The sequence below is a fragment of the Fundulus heteroclitus genome, unplaced genomic scaffold, assembly GCF_011125445.2.
Source record: "Fundulus heteroclitus isolate FHET01 unplaced genomic scaffold, MU-UCD_Fhet_4.1 scaffold_70, whole genome shotgun sequence".
Taxonomy (NCBI): domain Eukaryota; kingdom Metazoa; phylum Chordata; class Actinopteri; order Cyprinodontiformes; family Fundulidae; genus Fundulus; species Fundulus heteroclitus.
In genome coordinates, this window is record NW_023397143.1 from 1,430,010 (window position 1) to 1,453,193 (window position 23,184).

Sequence of the window (23,184 nt, forward strand, 5' to 3'; positions counted from 1 at the left end):
AAGATTAAAAAAAGAAGGGATCTATTGAAACCTATTATCATTGGGATATCATGCAAATCTTACTTGAAATTACCTCCCAAATAATACAAATATATATAGTCTATTATTTTTTTAAGGTCGAATCATATAGCTACAATGAAAACGGGGCCTTTTGTTGAGGAGTAGTGGAAATCCATAAAAATGACTAAGAAACCTCTCACTAACTTGTTTTTAATTTTGGATATTACAAACATGAAGATAAATAAATTCACCAAGCGTCTGGATGATCTAATCGTGGTTTTGAATCCAGGAGCGCCGTTAGTCTGCCGCCTTCCGTTCCTGCAGGAATCCTGGAGGATTAGTGGTGCCATTTAGCTGGTTAAAATGAGAGCGCGACACTGGTGCTGCTGCTGGACTGTTTTTTTTTTTAAACAAGAAAAAACTCCCAAATTTCCACACTTTTATAAACAGGATCCTTAGGCAGAGGTCAGAAATCTGTTTAATACTCGAGACCTGAACGCATCAAATCCAATATGCCCAAGCTGGTTTAGGGGGGGAGAAAAAACACAAAAACAAAACAGGAAGTTTGCACTTCCTGATTTTTGTTCATCCCAAAAACCAAAATAAATGTACACTGTAAAAAAAAAAAAAAAAAAGAGAAGAAGAAAAAACCCACACATGTAAGATAAACAACAAATTCAGATGGAAATAAAGAGGAGTTCATTTTAACAGGACGCTGCATTCCTTTAAAACATTAATCCAGTCATTTTCAGGACATGCCAAACCTTAACTATTAACTAAACCATCCACTCTCCAGTCTTCTTTCAAGGTCACTTTAACTCAGTCTCATATTCTCCTCAGTTCTGATTGCATTATTAATACAGTGACATTGCTGCTTAAAGGCAATTTATTTTAGTCCCCAACATCCTTGTTTAAACAAATATATACACGACATTTATGAAATCCTGCATCTATTTTGGTTAATACTCCTTGCAGATATGTTCTTAACCTTTACTTAGGGAAACAGCTTGAAGGTAGATGTTTGAGACTGTGGGGAGTGCGCTTCCTTTGATTTCGTATCCGACTTGTGGAGTAAACTGGGGGGGGGGGGGGGGGGGGCATCTAGAGAATATGCTGTATAACCCTCCTCCTAACCCAAAATTACATTCCAACCCATCTGGGCTGGGCTTTCTGCACCAGTTAAAGCCAAGAAGACCCAGAGAAGGTCCTACAGAGGTAAGAAACCCAAGACCCACCAGCAATTTGCCCTTTATTGCTTCAATCTAGCCTAAAGGAGCGGCAGATCATGGTAAAGAGAGAAGTCTGACACAAATCCAAAAGTTTATTAATTAAATAACACGATGTGAAAACAAGAAAACTTGTTAAAAAACAAACAAACAAACAAAAAAAAAAAGTAGACATCTGGAGAAGATCTGAGCTGCATCAAAATGAGCACGAGTGACAGAGTTTAATAGTTTGAGCCAGTCAGGTCACTGGCACAGCAGTAAAAATAAACTTTCAGCACCCATACAGTCCTTGTGCTGTTCATTTGCTTCTGTTCTCAGATTTAAGAGTCTGTGTAGAGATTGGGGGGAAGGGGGGAGGGGGAGATCAGAACATGGAGGAGAAGGGGAAGATGGGGGTCTTCAGAGGAGAGAGGAGGGAGGAGGACGGGTCATCTCCTGAACTTGCGGAAGGGCCTGCTCTGGTTGCTGTGGTGCGATTTAGAGTAGGGCTCCCAGCGCTTCCTCTCAGGCGGTTTGTTGTAAACATAGGCCGACGGGCCTGAGAAGCTATCATCTGGATTCTCCTCCATCATCTGGAGCTTGGCCTCAATGGCACGTATCTTGGCGCTCGTGCTGGAGAGGGAAGAAAAGTCGGAGGGGGGGGCCAAAAAAAAAAAAGAGATAATATCAGCCTTACTGACAGGTGGGGGCGGATTACGCAGAAAACAAGAAAAAAAAAACTGCGATCGACAACCGTGCTGCACTGAAAAGCTTGTATTCAAATGTGGAGATGGGATGTGGAGGAGCGAAAGAGACAGGACTGCAGGGAAAATTGTGGGGCTCGTGTGTGAGAGAGAGTGTAGAGGAGGGATGGGTGAGGGTTGGACAAGTGTCCTTAAAAAAAGGAGAGAAAAGGAAAAGTGTGAGCATCAGGTGGGGGCTGTTTTACAATGTTAGAGACACTACGGAGGCAAAGTGTGCTATTATGCAGCACAGAAAAACCCTGACGGACTATAGCATTCTAAACAGGGCCGTGTTTATTGGAGCCGACGTTTAAGCTCCATGCGAAGGACCCGACTCCTCCGTTTGGCTGCCGTGTGTTTGTATGGACAGGGCTGCGTGTAACCGCACATTCACACGCCTCGTGATGTGATCAGTCACACCGGCGTTAAGAAGGCACCGACTTCGGATCTAAATGTCGAGTACAAACTGAATGATACTTTTGACCTGTTTACGAGTTAAACTGACTAGCCCAGTCCATGCAGAGCTTGGCTGCTTAAATCGAAAGGAGGAGAAAAAAAAACTGAAATCAAGCCAATGATATGTGAGCAAAGCTATGGAAAATATGCAGTCCTTGTATTTTCTCACATGGTTTAGTCAGGTATCATGAGGACATCCAGTTGAAACTAAATATTTGCATCTGATTCATGAAAAAAAACAACAAAAAAAAAACGAAGGGTTTCCTGTTTTAGGTCAACTATGAGTACCACCTGTTTCCATTTGTTAAATGCCAAAATAATCCAAGAGAACTCTTTCAGGGCATTTCTTTATTACTTTCTTCAAATTCAGAAAAACGTCTTTGCCTTTTAACAGTGTGGGAAAGCCCAGACGACGACGACGTCACGGCTTCGTAAGCTTCTGATTCCCAACCTTTGAGTTAAGTGGAGACACGCATGCTGATGTTTTTGAGGCATCACTATTAACACACAGAGTCCTTGTGTGACATCATAATAAATAAATACGAAAAAATAAAATAAAAAATCTGCCAAGTTTTCTAGACGAGAATTGTTGACCTTCACAAGGCTGGTTTCGTCTTTAGGTACGATGTCAAGATGAACCAGAAAGTGCCATGCTCATCTGTCCAAACATTTATATCCAAATATTAACGCCATAATGATGACCAGCCATTATTATCGTTCAGGAAGGAGACAAAATCTGTGCCTCAGAGATTAATGAGTTTCAGTGCAAAATGTGCATATCTGCCAAAGGTTACAGGCGAAAGACCTAAACTGGACCATATTGTACTGAAAGGCCACTCAGCAAGGAAGAAGGCATTACTCCAAAAGCAACAAAACAACACAGATTACAGTTTTGCAAATTAGGGCTGGACAATTAATCGCATTTGCAATATAATCGCAATTTTTTTTTTTTTTAAAACACGCAATTTCCAAATCGCAGAGGTCTGCAGTTTTTGGTTATGTGACAATTAATGGATCAGGCGTGCCCTTTAGGTGTCGGTAATGTGTTTAAAGTGGGTTTGCCTCCACATGGAAGGGAAGAGAGTTGCAGCAGTGAGATAATCTTTTATTTGTTTTAGTTTATATAATCAACACTTCGTTGATTATATAAACTAACGTGCAAGAATCTCACTATAGCATTAAACAGTTTAACACATAGACTTGACTGTTCTAGTAAAACTGTTTTACTGTTTTTAATGTTCTTTTTTGTTTCTACATTCTATTCCTTCTTGCTTTTATTCTGTTTTATTTTCATATATTTTAATCATGTAAAGCACTTTGCATTGTCTCTGTACTGAATTGTGCTCTATAAATAAATTTGCCTTGCCTTGTTTGCTGCTTGCACGTTATGTTCAACAAGGATTTATGTCCAACTCAACAAGCTATTCTCTTGAATAATAATATGATTAACAAAAAGTCAAATTTCTTGCTTTAAATAGTTCTTGTTTACAAGCACCTTTATCTACAGGCCATTTTGTTCCTTGTGGTTAATTCAAAGAAAAGTCAAAATTAAAAAAAATCGAAATTATGGTTGAAATATATCGCAATTTAGATTTTTGGCAAAATCGTGCAGTCCTACTGCAAATGCAGCCAGCCAGAAAGACTATTATGTACTATGATCTAATAAAACTAGAAACATTTGAACCCAATGATCATCTGGAGAAAAAAAAAAAAAAAACGAGGGAAGCTTGCTTGATAACATCATCTCAACTGTGAAGATTTTTGTTTTTCATACTAAAACCTCTTTTTCCGTCTGATCCAGACGTGCTAAAGGAAACTTGATACCAACCTGAGGTTGCTTGTTGTAATGGATCCTGCCTCTGTTGAGCCACTGCATGACGGTTCCAGGCTCGCAGGCATCGTCTTCTCATTACGAAAACCCTCAAACCTCTGTAAAGAATAAGTGGCGGGAGAGAAAAAAAAAAAAAATGCCGGGGGACAGACAAATGGAGAAAAATAACAAGAAAGCAAGAAACAAACATAAGGACAGTTAAGAAATATTCAAAATAAAACAGATCAAGTCTTTTCTGTTGAATAGACAGAAGAGGAAGGAGGAATCCTATTAGTACTAATCGGAGCAGATTAAACACCATAGACAGCAGTCCAACATTGGCTCACTTCCACGTATACGATCGACATTACATCTTTGAATCGAACTGTTTCATGTCCAGTCAGGAAAATATCAACCAATCGGGGGCTGTGCATCCAGAATCAGTCACACCCTAAGGGATGAGTGGGGACAATGTCGGACCATCTGATGAGCAACAACAAACATCTGCACTCATTCCTCTCAAAACCACCCTCCAAGCACCGCGTAACCTGCAGAGAAAAGAAAAAAGGAAACAAAAAAAACAAAAACGAAAAAGGATGATCACATGACAGAATATGGTCCTTCCTGCAGGAGCTTCTATGTACACATATGGAACATGGACGGTATAAGCTATACAGCTACAAACTGAACACTGTTCAGTGACATAAGTAAGGCATAGAGGGTGAAACAATGACTTTCCCCCCAGCCAGGACCCTTCCCTTCCACCTATTCCTCCGAGCCGGAATGGCAGGAGATTTGCATAGAGCCAGTGAGGCTGGAGTAATCCGTAAACAACCCGGAGGAGTTCAGGCAAAATGGTTCAGGTGGCTTGGCTAAACCCTCCGCACCGCTACGTTATTTTAGATCATGATCACAAAAGATTCAGTAATGTTTAAGTGAACGTACTGCAGAAGTTGCATCTGCTGCTGATTAAAAATCAAGCTTTGGTTTTAAATATTTTACATGAAGCTTAACACGCTGTCTGACGATATTTAGAAGGCCCTGCATGCACAGACCGCATAACACAATGTTTTTTTTTTAAACAAATATATCACGTGTAATCGGATGTATGTATGCAGGAGAAAACAAAACTCAAACAGCTATTTAGTTAAAACCTTCGCTAGAACTTAAAAGGACACACTATCGGGCAACTTTAGCTACAACTATTTCTAACTGTCTACTTAATTATGTTTAACTTAACTTGTACTTTAGCTAATTATAATGAGAACAACATTTTTTGTTTCAAAATCGGTCTCAAAATTTCTTACAAGAGGGTTTTACCCATGTCTTGATAATAGGGCTGGACAATATATCAAGATTTTAAAAATATCGAGATTACTTTAAAAAGAGATACGCGATGAGACTATATAGTTTATATTAAGATGGTCTATGTTATGTTATAATTATTATTTTTGTATTCAAGTAGGTTATTTTTCAGTTGTTTCTCATATTTATCTACAGCTGATTGTTAAAAAAATATAGTTGTGGGACATTTGGGATAAAGCTTTGATTCAGAGATGCCTTTTTATAATAACTTCATGAAAAGTGAAACATATTGAGATAAATATCATATATCGGCATTCACCCTAAAAATATGGATGAATTATTTTTGGTCCATATCGCACAGCCTACTTGATCATTATAAATAACCTAAAAATAATACTCTACCAAATATTGTGGGTGTTTCTTCCATCTCAGGACATTTATAACTATCCTCGGATTACGTGTATCTAAATATTTGAATGAGGGCCTTAATGAGTCACTTATTTTGATGTTGGTGGACAGCTTCAAGGGTGTAAATCCCAAGAAGAAAAAGCCCCCTTTGAATTATCTCCACCAACAGGAGAGTCTGCGCAGCGCTGAGGTCTTGTTTGGTTTCTGATTGGGCCAAAAAATATGGGGGTCATCCTGAACTTAGCCGACGCCATCATCTGGAAACACGACACTGTTAAACTCTTCCACGGTCAAACAACTGACATTCTTCTCCAGACTCTTAGACATGTAATCTTAGACGTGTTTAAAAAAAAAAGTTACAATACTTGACTGAGAAATCATGGCAGGTATTTTTGCAGGCTGGATGGATTAAGGGTATGCATATGAATTTCGATGGATGGACGGACAGATGGACACAAACAGTTTTTACCACTATACTTTTTTCAAACTTATCCAGGTCTTGGAAAAACACGGTGAAAAGGTGTAAACAATTAATTTAAGAATAATAGGAACCCTTTTTTTTATTATAAAGCGAGTTAAGATCAATTTCCCTTAAATTCAGAAAGCCCAGTAAAAAAAAAACAAAAAGCAAAGAGTGGCTCCCTGCAAGCTATAACTCACCTCCTGAATTCCCCTCACTGATACATTAGTCTCTTTATATCTGTGATTTTATCAGCACGGATCGCTACTATTTTTAATCCATTAAGAAAATTTAGCCCAATTCCAATAAACATGTGAGCAGATTTATCTAACGGCGTGTTGTGAAAGCGGCTGCAGCGTTGACCTTCACCTCCCTCTGTCATGTCTTTGTGCGTGTGTGTGTGTGTGTGTGTGTGTGTGTGTGTGTGTGTGTGAAGGGCGGGATTCGCCTTTGTGCAGGATATCCCTTCACCCTTCGTCAGTCGGCTGTCTATTGTTAAGAGCGAGCCCTGGGTATGTGCAGGGATCTGTCCGCTGTCTAAAAAAAAAAAAAAAAAAACCCACAGCAGTAATATTAAAAGAATATGGGATGATAACTACGATCATAAACGCTCTTTATCTTATATTTCATATCCTTCAACGATATCGTTGATTTAACGCCAGGCATACAGCTACAGTCAGCGTTTTCAGACTGGGCAACAAATTCACTTTGACTATTAATTGTTGAACTGATCAGGGATAATCAGAGAAATCATAAACCGTTACGACTGAACGTGACACTTACCCTCACCTGAGCGTGCGCCCATCGCACCACCAGCTTCTTTGATAGAGCTAGCTTCCCATTTAAACGCTGGATCGCCCTCTCTGCCTCCTGTACACAGCAGAGAGACACGGGGGGGGAAAGAGGGAAAGACGGACTGTTCAGAAACGTCGCTAAAAAAAAATCAGCGCGTAATTACAGCCAAGTCATTAAATCATTAGATGATGACGGATGACAAAGAGCCAATCCGCTCACCGAGGGCCAAAGCTAAAAATCACACGCCGCTGAATCTGGTTTCGTCCCATCAAACGGCTTTTAGGTAAAACTATATTCCTGAAGTTCTTTATCTGGCCGTGTCCACATGCGAGCGAGTGCGAGTGTGTAAGATAAACAGCCACTTCCTCTGTATAATCCTGTTGGGAGAGCTTCATATCCCACTGATAGACACTAGCTGTGAAACGAGATGCTTATCGCCATCCCCAGGCACACTCCAAAACAAATACAGCCCGACGAAACCTCTGAAGCTGAGCGCACTCTTATTAAGCCGTTTTACGTTGTTTTTTTTGTTTTTTGGTGACTTTTCCCTTAGAAACACGGGCCCGATTCAGTCAAAACAAACAACGTGTTCCTGTCGGCTCGTGGACGTCTCGTAAAGTTTGTTGAACAATTTCACTTTAAATTTTACACTGAAGGAATGGAGCTTCTCTGATCAAATATACAGACTCCATCTGGGAGAGTCCATGCGAAAGACCTTCTTCTGCTCCCTGAACATGTGCACAAACAACGAAATGGGTTCTCTGACCAAAAAAAAACACAAAAAAAAAAATAAATACACCTTCCCACCACAAAAACAAATAATCTGCGCAACACATTTACAGCAAATGTGAGGAGAACAAAAGGGATGCATTTCTGGTTCTTCTACCTCTCTGGTGCTGAAATTGACAAAGCAGTAGCCGCGCGGCTGCCCCTCCATGGGCCCGGACTTGTGAAACAGGAAGTCGAACTGTTTCACTTTGCCAAACTTCTCCAAAAGCTTCACCAGGTGATACCTGTGAGGAGAACGGTGGAGAAAACAGGGGAGTAAAGTTGTCAAAGGAAAGAAGATATTAGAAAAACAAACAAGATGAAACACCACTTTTGAAGTAGAGAATTTATTAAAGGAGCATTGCGCATTTTTTTTCTTTGCCAATCGTGCCCTTACAATTGCCTGACTTAAAATTAGATTTCCTCTATTTACTGCAGTTGCCTCTACAGGCTCCATTAGTCAGTTCATGAGGGAGATTCGGGCTGAATCCTCTGAGCGTGCGCTTGAGTGTGCCACGCATCGTGCTCTCATTCACCTGCCTTCTTTGTTGAGTCTCTGCCGCCATTGACACAGTAGCGAGATAATACTGGCTAACTTCAATATTTATACCTTTCTTACTTCAGAAGACATTACGTCTGTTGTGGCCACTTATGATATATTTTTTGGATTGTAATTTCTACCAATTTAGTTTTTCTTCTTTGGGTAGTGGGAATATATTTAAGTTAGTTTAGAACCAACATTTATAATTTTTATATTTGAAAATGTTTAGATTACCTTGGTAATTGTTAGACCCTCCCATTAATTAAGAACACACCGGTGCTTGGTGCAGAGCTATTGTTTGGTAAATGTCTGGTGTGTTGACGGGAGGTTATGTAAATTATTTTTTTGACCACTTTTAGAGCTTCAAACAGCAAATTGAGATTATTTTTCGTTTTCAACAAGTTGCAAGACATTTTTGAGTCATTATTTTGTCTATATTTTTTCAAGAAATAAATCATATTTTTACAAATCAATGAAGCCGGAAGTGCGTGCAAATCAAACCACCTGTTACCACCCACGGCCTATGTTGGAATTTTGTTTTTTTTTGTAACATGGAAGGCCGCGACAACGTCTCTAAACAAAGACCTGTGCAGTCGCAGTTGCATTCCCTCGTCTCCCATGTGCGTGCACAAAAGTAGTGTAATTTCAATCTGTCACCAGAGGGGGCAGACATCTGCAAAAACTCTGGAACTTGCACTATGCTCCTTTGAAAAGGTAGAAGCAATTTTTCCAGAAGTTTCCCCAAATCCCTGTTTGAATAACTGCGCATGCGCAAGACCGTCTGACCTGCTCTTCCGCTCCTCAAGCGGATCACGTGAAAAAAATTATAATAATATAGTATTATTTTCTACTGAGGCCTTCCTCTTCTGATAAGCTTGTACGCGGTTTGCTTCTTGCGACTCTCAGCCAAGTTCAAAGTATACGGTGAGGGCAGCAGAGCTACAATGAACAGCTAACACTGAGGCTAACCGCTAAGCTAACCGGATACATAAACACTAGAAGTATGCGTGCGCAGCCAGCAAGCGGAAACTAGCGAGGAACGAGCACACACACTAGCGTTAGGTGAGCACATCAGAATGATTGGCATGTGGGACAACCAATAGATTAGGCGATACCCCGGGAAATCCAGGGACAGAGGGGGGGTGAGAGCAGGAACAAAACTCTGGTCTGAAAAAATGATGGATTGACTACCGTCAGGATGGAAGGACCATTTCACCCAAAATTACAAAACGTGTTTCTGAACAGGATTACCAACTATAGCATAAATGCATTAACCTCCATTGGAGATGTATTTCAGAAGAAGGGGCCCTATAAAAAATCCTTGCATAGGATTGGATAGAACACCGTCATCTTTACTGACGTGCTGCAAGCTCTTGCCAAACCCGGTCGGTAGAAGAACGAAAACATTGTTTCCACAAAAAAAAAGCCTTCAAAGCCGTTCTCTGGTGTTCATTTAAACAATTAATATTCAGTAGATTGGACAACACTGACGAAACAGCAGCATCAACGTTACCGCTTGCTTCCTCGCTACGAGCCGCCATTGCTGTCTGAATCTAAACAGTCGCTTCTCTGATACGTCACATCTACTAAAATCCCGCCCGGTGATTCTGATTGGCTCGTCCATTTTATGTGGTACTGAAATTAGAGCTGGGCGATAAATCGATTTAATCGATTAATTTGAATTTACAATTCTTTAAGATTTCATTTTTGGAAAATCTGGATTTTACTTTGCCAATACACTCATTGGGTTTCCATGAAGAGAACAGCATGTGATGCTGAATATATGTTTAGGCAAATGTATTGTCAAAATATTGTTAAGTGGAAACTTTTTTTTACCATAATACGAGGTTCCTAATTTACTTATTTACTTTTTTTTACTTAGTTTAAAGTTGACAAGTGCAGTAAAGCCTGTTCTTAGCTTAATGTGTAATACCACTAGCAGCAAATGTTTTGTTATATTTTCATTGTTTATAATGGCACGGCTGCCATCTTGTTTTGCATGTTTCACAGCTTGTTTTTAGTTGCACTTTGAATTCAGGTCAACTCCCTGACAAAATGCTTGACATAAAAAGCAAGGTTTTAAAATTATTTCTTTAATTTCTTTTTATGAAACAAAAAGGAGGAAAATAAAAATCGATTAATCGGATTTGGTATGATAAAATCGGAGATTTATTTTTTTTATCCATATCGCCCAGCCCTAACTGAAATCCCTCCCAATGGCAGCGATTTTAGATGGATGTGTTGACGCCGTGTGGAGCTTGGTGGAACTACATCCATCTGCCGAGGCTAAGGTTATAAATGCATAAGGAGCTTGATAAAAAAAAAAAAAAAAAAATTGGGGGGAAACATTATGAGCACTAAATTCATTGCAAGTTTGTGGAAAAACAACCAAATGAACAACAAAATGTAGCAATACATAAGCATTAACAGTTAGATAAAATGCATTCTCCACAATTATTACCCAACATAAAAAGGACTTTTAAAACCTCATCTAAAAGTATTAAAATTCTACAAATAATCAGCAACCACTACTGCATTTTAGTGCAATATGAGATCTTCTTGCCACCACTGGGTCTGTGAATCTGTCAGGTCGGGCTAACGAGAATGACAGCTTTCTCTCCTTGACACCTTTTTAGCAGCAGGCCAGCTGGTGGGGCCGGCCACTAACAGTAAATCTCTTATTGAGACAATGCTGAGGATACAGTAGCAGGACAATGAGGGAATAAAACAGAGGAAGCCTCAAATTCCCCCATGAGCGCAGGAGTTCGGCACAAACAACCTCCGATGACGGCCTAGAAGCTGCAGGGCACCACTGGACTGACAATGACGACAGATGTGTGTGTGTGAGCTCGCATGTGTGTGTGTGTGTGTGTGTGTGTCCCTTAGTAGTCATGGGAAGAAATAGTTTCTCCATCAGCACTGAAGAGATCTTTAAGCTCAGGGTCACTCAAAGAACGCATTTATTTATGCTGTAAATAGCCAGGAGAGAGTTAGCGGGCTCCAGTCGTATCAGAGCATCTGCTTTGGATCAGCAAACAATTAGTATTTCTATTGTCACGATTTAAGTCGTTTTAACTGTATCACCACTGCGACGGTAGCTACAGATTAGTATAGTGGAGCGGCCAGTGTTAAACAGGTATTTACAATAATTTTATCCCTGTACGGTCTGGCATTAAATCAGACAAAAGCTTTCCTCTTTTAGGTTAGTTGGGATCACTACAATTATTTTGACTTCCTAATAGCCAGAATACAATAAGTATTTTTTTTTAAGTCAGCAGGTTACATGCTTGTTTAGTGTTTGGTAGAATAGCCCTGCTAAGATGTAGGACTTGGGTCACACATTTTGGGTATCCCTCAACAAGATAGCCATTCTAAAACCTTGACTTAGTTGTTTTTAAACCAACCTGTACATAATTTGGAGGAATGCTTAGGGTCATTGTACAAGAAGAACACCCTGTTGTGCCTAAGCTCCAGCTTCCTGGCTGATGTCTTGACATTTCCTAATGATGCCATCTATTTTGTAACGAGGGCCAATCTGCCCACAACATGATGCTCTTACCATTGTACTTTACAATCGGATTGGTTTTCCAAGGCCCTTTTTTTTTCTGTCCAAATGCGTCAATACACAGATTTCTCACTAAAACATGGTCATGTCTGGGGCACTTAAGCCTCTTACTGAATGGTATGATGGCTGGATGTTCCCATGGTGATGACACTTGTGAAATGATTGAAGGAATATATATATATATATATATATACACACATACAAATTAGATAGATAGATAGATAGATAGATAGATAGATAGATAGATAGATAGATAGATAGATAGATAGATAGATAGATAGATAGATAGATAGATAGATAGATAGATAGATAGATAGATAGATAGATAGATAGATAGATAGATAGATAGATAGATAGATAGATAGATAGATAGATAGATAGATAGATAGATAGATAGATAGATAGATAGATAGATAGATAGATAGATAGATAGATAGATAGATAGATAGATAGATAGATAGATAGATAGATAGATAGATAGATAGATAGATAGATAGATAGATAGATAGATAGATAGATAGATAGATAGATAGATAGATAGATAGATAGATAGATAGATAGATAAGTACACCCTGGTGACCTGTCCAGGGTGTACCTGGGGGTTAAGTGCCTTGCACAGGAAGCTGGAATCAGACCCACAATCCTCCGATTGCAAGGCGACTGATCTACCCACCGCCCAAAGTTGCCCCGAATGGATAAATGGATGTAAGCACCTTCCGGCTTTTTGAAATATACCCAAAGATGAACCAAACTTGTGTGTTCACTATTCTCAAAAATCCCTGCTACTGTAGATCCTGATCAGGGCATCACTGAGCTTCTGATGGGGCGTCTCAGGTGCAACTTGGTGGCATCATATGGACCTAAAAATTAAGTCTCAGAGATGTTCTATTGGATTTATGTGAGGGAAGCGTGGAGGCCTTGGTCAATGGTATCAAGTCCTTCCTCCTCCAGGATCTGCCGGCAAACTCTTGCTGGATGAGGCCAGGCATTGTCATGCACCAGGAGGAACCACGGACCCAATCAACCAGCGACGGGTGTGACAATGGGTCTAAGGGTTTCATTCTGATATCTAATAGCAGTCAGTGTTCCATCATTTATTCTATACAGGTCTGTGCATCCCTCCGTCAGAAAAGCCTCCCCTGACCAAACCAGCCAGTTGTTCTCTGGCAAATGCCAGATGAGCTCCACGGTACATGGCAGTGAACACATGGTCTACTAGAGGATGTCGGGCCCTCAAGTCTGTTTCTAATAGTTTGGTCAGAGACATTCCCACCTTTGGCTCACTAGAGGTCACTTTGTAGAATTCTGGCAGTACTCATCCTGTTCCTTCCTGCACAAAAGGAGCAAAAACCAGTCCTGCTGATGGGTTAGGGACCTCTGATGGCCCCGTCCAGCTCTCCTAGAGTAACTGTCTGTCTCCTGGAATCTCCACTAAGCTTTTGAGACTGTACTAGGAGACACAACAAACCTTCTGGCAATGGCACGCATTAATGTGCCATCCTGGTGGAGTTTGACTGCCTGTGAAACCTCTGTAGGTTCCATGCAACCAGTACACTACCAGTAGTCCCACTGACCCCAGTCAATTACAGAAGTACTGCAAAACAGTCAAAAATAGAGGGGAAATATCTATGTGTACAAAAATTCTGAATTTGATCATCCAAACTGATTTAATGTCAGTGAGAATAAAAAGGTTATGCGTTTCTTTTTAATACAACGTATTTTAATATTCAGCCATTACCTGACTTCAGACCAACGCCGCCTCTGCACTTCTTGAATGACATGTTCTCTTGTCTTTCCCATTTTTAAAGACTGGGCCTCTGTGTCATGCCATATTCATAACCCGGGGAAACAGCAAATCATGGATTACTGATTCGAAGTTCTTGGAGAGCCTCAAACTTCAAAAAGTACTGGAGAAATTCATTACCATATATTTTGGACTATAAGACGCATTTAAAATCCTTAAATTTTCTCATAAATGTATGCTTTCAAACCTCCCTCTGTTCTTTAGCATCTTGGTTACGGTGTCAGCCGGCAGCTGGAACATATATTGCAATATATATATTGCATATTACTCAGCAAACACTGCATCGTAGCTGTTTCTCACCTAATTTAATATTTCACATGGCAATATTGTGACAAAAATATATTTTGGAAGTATTATGGAGTCCTAATTCAGTTTCATTCATTCTATATAAATTTTTATGCATGCCAATAATTGAAGCATTGATGATTCTTCTATAAAACAACGATTTATTAATCTATTTGTTTCCCACTTCCTCCATGTCCTCAGAGTAAAGGGTAAAAAAGGACTGCTCTGATGACAAGACACATTGGTCCTCTGATTGGTTAAAGCATGTCTGTCATCTATCCTTTCTGAACACAGTTGTCGCTTAATGTTTTGGATTAAGGGTAATTTAATGTTGCTCCTGATCAGATGGAAAGAGCCCGTAAACTGAAGAAGAGGCCAGTTTCTAACACCCCACCCCTTTTTTTGCAGACTATAAAATTATAAGTGCGAGCGACATTTTTAAGGACAACCCGTACGCCTACTTTTCAAAGCTCTGCGCAGAAGCCTAGTGATTAAACATGAATGTTGAAGAAAAGCTGCTTTGCCTTCTGGAAAAAATATTATGGTTGCTGCTTTGCAACACTCAGTAAATATTCTCCACATAAATCACTTTATGACATACACAAAGCACTCCAACTAGAAAAAAAAGGCACACTTTAGCAAAGAGAAGAAGGAACTGAAGCAATGCGGACACATAAAGAAAAGCAACTTGTTAGTATAAAAACATCACTACCCATCATTCATTGAGGCATTTCACCTGCATCTCTGTCTCTGCTCCACACAGTTCACCTTAGAGTCACAGAGTGTGTTCTTTTTTTTTTAAATGCATCTCAGCATATGGGTTCATATTTTACACAGAAACATTAGAAAAGGTTTGGAACAGCCTCCATTTTTTTCACTGTAACAAAACATCTGATGGGAGTCACTCAGCTGTTAATGGCTGCAAATTCTTGGTACCCGGTTCGATCCCCACAGACTGCCACTGCGGGTCCCTGAGCAAGAGCTGCCGACTGCTCCCTAAGGGATGGCTTAAATGCAGAAGACTAATTTCATTGGAATGTACAATTGCAATGACAAAGATTTCTTCTTCTTTTACCAGTCAGTCGTTCTTTCAAAATGCCTTACAAAACATAAAGAATACAAAAATAAACTCCTGTTGAAAATAAATCAACGACGACGACAACAAAAAAAAGTCACCAAAGACCTTCCTGTGTTTTTGTTGGCGTTACGAAGTGTAGCTGCTGAGGCCCGGGAGCGACCCCCAGGTGCTTTGTATAACAGCTCAGAGGAGCTTAAAGCTGGAGGCTTTTATTGTTTAGGCAGTTGTTATTTTTAAGGCCTGAAGTGGCGCGTATGGGTGTGAGAGACCACAAAAATGACTGTGTGACGTGACCGTGCGAGCGTACAGGGATGTGTGTTAGAAAGGGACTCAGTGCTGGATGCTGAGCCTGAACTAGAGGGTGGGTTTGGTGGTGGGGGGGTTAAGCAACAGGTTGCACTAATGTCTTCCACCTTTTTCTCTCTATGAGTCCCTGGTGGGCCAGAGGCGACAGAGAATTCCTGCTTTTCCCAGACAACACCCTGCGAGTCTCCCATGCAGAGGTAGCTCATCCTGCACTGGTCTAATGTACAAAGCAAACGCATGTATGGAAACACACCTGATTAAATATTTCTATTATGGTTATAGTGCATGGATTACCTTCTGGTTTGGGGGGAAATCTTTGATCAGGAGCAAGTTTACACATTTTAAGACTTTCCCAACCAGCCGTATTAACCAGCAACTTTCAATGCATCCAATATCCCCATAATTCTATTAAACCCTATACTGGTTTCTCGATGTATTTATGGGACAGATTGAACTCCAAGAACTTTTTTTTTTGTGATGCAATGGTGAGCTGAACCACAATGGGCCGCCCCTCCTGGGGGCTATAAAAACCTCCAGAGGAAGAGGGGGAGAGACGGAGGGGAGGAACTAGAGGACAAGGGAGGGAAAGGTGGGCAAAGGGAGAGTAAAGTTCAGAGAGGAGAAAAGTGTGGGAGAGGGACGATAAGAGGATGTTAGAAACCAGGTGAGACAGAAACGAGGGTAAGGGGGGATTCAAGTTGAGTCTAGAGAGAGATAATCGGCTTTAGGTGGGAAAAGTGCAAAAAAACAGCCATTGAGTTGACACTTTCTGGCAAGGCAGCTTTCTGCAGTATTTTTTTTCACCCTATTGCAGCAAAATGAATCATTGCTCATGGTTATCGTCCAAGTTTGCTAATAAAAACAGATGACAAATGCCAGGCCCGCGACACTGCGTGTAACACGAGGTTCAGAGAGCGAACAAAGAGGAAGACTGTGATGGATCACTACAGAGCAGGCAAAAAAACAAAACCACGAATGTGTGCTGAAGGCTTCAGTAACACCTGCTTTGCCTCTGCTCTCTAGGGCGCGTGAGACAAAGTGGAAAAGTCGGATTTTAGATTAATCGCCTTAATTGCACACAGTTTGATGGGAATTATCAAACCGTTATCACGTCCTTTTTCGATCCAATATGTTAATAATCATACCATGTTACAAACACAGCAATGTATCATACTGGAGTTTTAGGTGATAAACAAAAACACGTGGTTTATATTTGTCAAGTGGAGGAAATATTGTTTATATCCACTTATATATAAAGGGCCACGGGGGGCTGGTGCCCATCTCCAGAGGTCATAGGCGAATAACACCTTGGATAAGTGGCCAGTCCATCACAGGGCTGATTAACTGCATTTCAATGTTACTACCACCAGATAAAAATCTGAAAAGTGTGGCATGCATACGTTTTCAGCATCCTTAGCCAATGCTCTGCAGAATCAACTTTCACTACAAATATTGCAGAGTGTCTCTAGCACCTTTGCACACCTAGAGACTGAATGATGATGAAAAATGTTTTCCGGAGGAATATTCATTAAGAGGAGTTCATCAAAACCAAAAGTCTATTAATTATTTTAGACTAACAGACGTTAACGCTGCTGTTCAGAGTAAATCATTTTTGAATTAGGACAGATGCAACAGGCTGAAGAGGGGATCATTTATCATGTCTTTTTTTACTTTTGCTACTTGTTTAATTTATTCAAATGAGTTTAGTATTGCTTCAGTAGACAGGAGATGGGATAGCGTGGAGCTAGCATGGCGAGCCAGACACAGTTTGCTTTGCTATACAGCGAAGTAAGCCTGAAACTGCTCCCATAGAGCCCTCTTTCCTGATACTGACCAATCACAGGCGTGAGCGGGCTTTATATGTTGAGTGACGTGCAGCGCCCGAGAAAGCCAAAATAAACAAAAAAACAAACAAGATGGCCGCCGCTACGGAGCGTTCGTTTGCTGGTGCTCTTTCTTCTGTTTTAAAAGAAACATTCACCGTAGTCTCTGCCTGACCGCGGCTCGCCGTGTTGAACCGTATTGTGAAATGCCGACTGCGGAAGAAAGGGGAAGTATCCTTCAAACTACAGCGCAGATGAGGTCCAAAATAGTACACAAGCACGTGCGTTAAAACAATGAGGACGTTGAAAGAAAATCGTGTTAACTCTGACAGCAAGGTTATTTCAACGGTTGCATTACCGAGCCGTTTTCCATCCATTAACTTGTAAATTTGTTTGGTGCCTCCCCGGGTACACGGCACCCTACGCACAGTGCGTGGCACGTGTGGGCTTAAAAACCAAACATCTATTTTTGTAACCAGGTTGTAGTGTTTTGCAGATTTCTGCCCAGGTCCCCCTAGAAAAAGAGATCCAGATCTCAACAGGTGGTTTACCTGGTTAAATAAAGGACATAAAAAAAAAAAACAGCTTGTAGGAAAAACAGCTCGATTTTTGGTCTCGTGTGAGAAAAGCAAATTTTTCTCCCGTTTGCTAGATGGCATGTGGCAAACTGTAAAAGATAAAATAAGATAGTCTTTATTGATCTCACATTGGAGAAATTCACTTGTCACATCGGCTCAATAGTCAGTCAATAGTCAGGAGTAGGAAAGGGTGCATCAGTTATATACAGTGTATCTTCCTATATACAGTGGATCAAAAAGAAAATGAGAAAATAAATAAATAAGTAAATAAATAAATAATAATAAAAATACAAAAGAAATGGGATTTATGGCTTCTTTTTTAATAGCCAACTCCACGCTATCCCAGTTTGAAGCCCTTACACAAAAAGGCCAGATTTGTGTTGTGCAAAACGAATATTTGTCATATTGACAGATATTACCTGTGCTACGGATCTCTGCAGCTCCTCCAAAGTTACCATGGGTATCTCTGATTGTTCTTCCTCTTGCAGAGCCGGTCAGTTTAGTGCGACAGGCATTTCTAGATAAGTACACTCTTGATGGACTGAACTAGGGCTGAACAATTAATCGCATTTTCAATATAATCGCGATTTTAAAAAACGGAATTTCCAAATCGCAGAGGTCAGCAATTCTTGGCTATGTAACAAATAGTGAATCAGACGCGTCCTTTAGGTGTCGGTAAAATGCTTAAAGTGGGTTTGCCTCCACATGGAAGGGAAGAGAGTTGCAGCTGTGAGAAAATCTAATTGTATTACTTGTTTTAGAGTTTATACAATCATACATGGCATTAAGTACAGGTCAATCAGTTTATTATGTAGACTTGTTTGTTGGTTGCACTTTATGTTCAACAAGGATTGATCAATTAAAAGCTGTTCTCTTGAATAATATTCTGATCAATAGAAATATTAATAGTTCTTGTTTTAAATAGTCCTTGTTTACAAACATCTTTATTTAGAGGCCATTTTTGTTGCTTGAGGTTAATGCATAGAAAAGTCAAAATTGCAATTTTGGTTGAAATATATCGTAGGCAGAGGGCAATCATTTCTGCACCGAGTTTAGATGCTGTGGGCCTTTTAGCAACTAATCCGCACGGCGAGCGAGGAAACAAATTCATTTGTTGTTTGTATATGTTTAAAAAGACATGATAAATTAAACTGGGGGAAAAAAATTCCACTAAATTGCAATATTAAGAAAAAAAAAAATCACGATTATTTTTCCAAAATCGTTCAGCCCTAGACTGAACAGAGCTTCATGAGATGTCCACATCTTGGGGATATTGTTTCATTACCCAACTCTGTTTTAATACTTCCCCGCGGCTTCATTCCTGAACTATCTGCACTTCTCTTTGGTCTGCTCGATATATGTTCACTAACTGTCTGAGGCCTTCACAGAAAAGCCGGATTTATCCTGAGATTAAGGTTGACACTGTTGTGGAGTGCACCAGAGGTTTGGGACCACGTATCTGGCCTGGTAAATACCCGAGGGTTTTTTTCAGCAGAACTCAGCATTTATTACAAGTTTAACAGTGTGATTAAGGATTAATTATTTCAACAAATCATTTACTTTAGAAATTAGGTGGGCAAATTACAGCTTAGACGGACGAAAATGTAAGTCATTCAATCTGCAATACAAACCAAGTAAGCTTCCACACAGGTTTGATATTTTAATACAGCCTTGAAGAAAACACGGATGGTATTTTTTTTATTAATTAGCTGAAAAAAAAAACAGATTTTCAGAGCAGCGTGTTCAGTGGCTCAGCTCCCGGTCTCCCCTCTGCACCAAGTTTGGTTTCGCAGGACAAACGGAGAAACTCCGGCAGGTTTTGTCCTGGAGCCAATTAATCTTCCCAATCAGTAACAGGGGCCACGTGCATTTCTCTTGTTTTTCCCTCCATATGGTGAAGCAATGGACAATTTAAGGAGAAGCAGAGCAGAGCAGAGCATGGTAAGGGGGAAGGAAACGCCTGTCTAGACGCCCACCAGAACCTGGGCCCGTACATTCTCCAGCAGCCTCACAAGAAAACAGGCTTACTAAAGCCCCCCGCATCCAAATAGCATGCTCAGAATATGTTTCTCAATCAGACTATGGATAACAGGAATGGATGTGCGCAGCATTAGAAAGTGAGACGGGCTCTTGTGTGCGTTGAGCCTGCACCTCAACAAGCTGCCACCCAAACTACTGTGGACTTAAACCCAGACACACACACACACATCTCCAGGTTGACACAGAGAGAGTAAACAGGGCAGGTGAGTGAGGAATGACGGCTGCTCCTTAGCAGAGCAGGTCTCCGCGCCTCACTGCATCCCTTTCACACACCCAGGCTCGTCTGCTCTGTCTCAGCCCGTGACACACACGCACACACACCGGCCTACAGACAGCGTCCACGGTTAATTAATCATACGCGCGCCTCCCAGGAAGCGAATCGAAGGCGTTTCTGATCACGCGTGAACTAAGTGGCCCCGGCTGAGACTACAGTGGATTCACTCACTCTGTGATTTTGGGATCGATGTTGCCGATCCACAGGCGGTTTCCATCATGCGCCGCGCTCTCTGCAATAATGGAGGCGTTTTCCACTGTCTCTGCTGCAGACATGTGTACCCTGTGGAAATAAGATTAAAGGGAAGGTTAGTAAAAAGCCCTTAACAAAGACGTTTACAAACATGTAGGGAGGGTCGTGGTGAACAGAATGTGCCGAACCTCTTACGTCTAAAGGTTTTTGGGCTGGATTTTGTTTTTCCACAAACCTCTGCAGTTAGGTTCCATCCTTTTTTCTTTTTTTTTTGTTAATAATGACCACAGTGGAATCTACTGTGTGAGGTTTTACACTCTTTTACATTGATAGAGCTTTAGAAGCAGGTAAAGACCAAATAATTTCTATACTAAATCTCTTGAACTAATGGAAAATATACTTTCTTCCTACCACAACTGTTTCTGTAAAGCAGAAATAACGTCATGAAGGATAGTAAAGCCGTTTATTTTAACTCAATATTAGAATGAAAAAAAAATTGCTCCAGGAATTTTTAAACATATTAGGTATGAGGACTGACTCTTAAATCTACCAAATAAGCAGAATCCGACCAAAAATGAACAATTTCTACTAGGGGTGCATATTAAGGAAAAATTTATTGCAATATTATTGTTGGATATTCCAATGAAAATACTGGCTGTGATCATATGCACACCATCCTCACCTACCTCTCTCTTTTACATCATCATCATCATCATCATCATGTCCCCCTGTTAGCTTTAGTCAATCCAACTCTTCTAAAATATTATTGCACAGCATGAATGGATGGCGCTTAGAAATATGGCAGTCAATGAAATATTGCATCCACACTGCTTTGCGATTGTGATATTACACACATTGAAATTGTGATGACTGAATAGATATACTGTGCAGCTCAAGATAAAAAGTTCCTTTTTAAAGCCAGTTAATCTAGAATGCCAATTATAAAATGACACCTAGTTTTTGGGGCTCTTGGATAGAACGGCTTTATCGAAAAGGGTGGGTATGTTTTTTTCTTCTTCTTCACTTTTATTAAACAAGGGAAGCTCATAAGCAAACTGTAAACACAACGTGTTCACAGAGAATTTCCTTCAGCGCCATGGGAATAATGATTGAAAAATATTGATATGATAAGCCGAGCAAACAAAAGAGGACAAAAAAGACCTACCAAATAATCTCAAAGGAAGGACTTTTAGCTTTTGAAACTATAAAAACTATGAACGCATAAATGAACTAACTGGTTATGAAAATTGAAAGTTTTTCTCCTGATGACTCGTGACTTAATTGGCAGATTGAATGCGGAAAGTTCAGAATTTGATCCTGTTTATCAAATGTGCAAAATCTCAAAACACCCATTTTTCTCCCATCAAACACATCAACAAACAGGTTACGTCATGTTTTTGTGAATTTAGTAACCAGAAAAAGGTTAAGGATGTATGTCTTGTTGCAGAAGTGGGAATCATCTCGAAAGTCCTTCATTTTCTGGCAGGTTCAAAACATTATTATTTTTTACTTTAATGGCCAATGATTATTAAATTTAACTAATTAAATTAAAGTAAACTGAACACAGCTGAATTTGCATGTTTTAGGGAGAAATCTAAAATTGGTAGGTCAAACTAAAGAAAAACAGATCTCAACATTAGCCAGTAAAAGTCTTAATGGTGCATCTCTATCAGATCTACAAATATCTTATTTAACCAGCAGGTGATTTTGGGTATGAGATCAAAAATAAAACATAGACGTAATCAAGTTTTGCTCATGTAGAAAAGCTTTCCCCTACATGCACTGTAGGCAATACAGTTATGTAAATATCTGGTAAAAACGTGTTTGTTTTTTTCCACCTATAGACATGGGTAGAGGAACAGACCCTAAATTGATATATTATTAGTGTTATTATATTTATTTGGGGTTATATTAGAGATGTTATTGTTTTTACTTGTTTTACTCTATTGTTACTTTGCAGCTTGGATGGCTAAATTGTGAAGAACTTGGATCAACTTTTTTTACTTTTAAATATTCCATACAAATACAACTAAATTTGACATTAATTTGATTTTATTTGACCCTTTATTTATCCAGTACATTGCGGATGAGATCGAACATCTCTTTTTAAGAGTGTGTCCTGGCTGAGACAGTTATATACGGTAAATAAAAAGTGTTAAAAAAGCACTGAAAACGTGCTATAAACGGCTTAAAGTAACTAGCAATGCAAATACAAAATAAACGCTCATCGCCTCATGGCCACCTACAAAATAAAACGTTTCGTTTTATTCAATAAAATATAAATGAGTGATTGTATTTTTTTTTCTTCCTTGACGATTTACTAGGAGTGAATTGCAGCTAATATGCCCATTTGTAGCTAACTCGGCCAGTCGAAGGGTTAATTTTCATCTTTTGCTAAGCAGACATATCAAACAGCTTGATATTTAACCGTGCTAGGTTACCTTTTAGTAGGAAACACCGAATCTAAGACTAGAAACCAAGTTTCAAACGTGTTGTGGAACATAGCTCCTAGCCGCTCGGACGTTACCTTTGTTTTAGTTCCTCTTCAACAACGAGTCCTACGGTTTAAATTTCACACCTATCCCACTTTTGGGACGATCCAGTGACGTCAAAACCTCAACACAATCATCTCAGACGACAATTTTCCACCTAAATGACCGCCAGAGTTTGTTAGCTCCGAGGGAACACACACATCCGCTCTCGTCCAGCCTGACAACAAAGGCGCAGGATGATGACGTAGTGTTTTTC

At 40.0% G+C, this 23,184-nt stretch overlaps 1 protein-coding gene across 2 annotated transcripts; it reads right to left on the bottom strand.

Moving 5' to 3' along the window:
- Window positions 1-1,413: 1,413 nt before the first annotated feature.
- On the bottom strand, window positions 1,414-23,176 carry rbm18 (RNA binding motif protein 18). 2 transcript variants are annotated; one of them, XM_012871128.3, is made up of 6 exons: window positions 22,964-23,176; window positions 20,416-20,526; window positions 8,069-8,195; window positions 7,171-7,257; window positions 4,233-4,333; window positions 1,414-1,838 (listed from the first exon to the last, which is right to left on the bottom strand). In XM_012871128.3, exons 2-6 carry the CDS (start codon window positions 20,517-20,519, stop codon window positions 1,655-1,657), a joined length of 603 nt encoding a protein of 200 aa, XP_012726582.1. In that variant the 5' UTR covers window positions 20,520-20,526; window positions 22,964-23,176; the 3' UTR covers window positions 1,414-1,654. The 2 variants fall into 2 exon arrangements, with proteins under 2 accessions (XP_012726582.1, XP_012726583.1); XM_012871129.3 differs by having other exon boundaries at window positions 7,177-7,257; window positions 22,964-23,175.
- Between the last annotated feature and the right edge of the window lie 8 nt (window positions 23,177-23,184).

What these genes read in the sequence shown, in the direction of transcription:
- rbm18 (XM_012871128.3), bottom strand. Translation starts at nt 20,519, where the DNA reads ATGTCTGCAGCAGAGACAGTGGAAAACGCCTCCATTATTGCAGAGAGC. An exon ending in ATCGATCCCAAAATCACAGA is followed by an intron (nt 8,196 to 20,415) that starts GTGAGTGAATCC and finishes TTCTCCTCACAG; the next exon opens with GTATCACCTGGTGAAGCTTT. An exon ending in GGGCGCACGCTCAGGTGAGG is followed by an intron (nt 4,334 to 7,170) that starts GTAAGTGTCACG and finishes TATTCTTTACAG; the next exon opens with AGGTTTGAGGGTTTTCGTAA.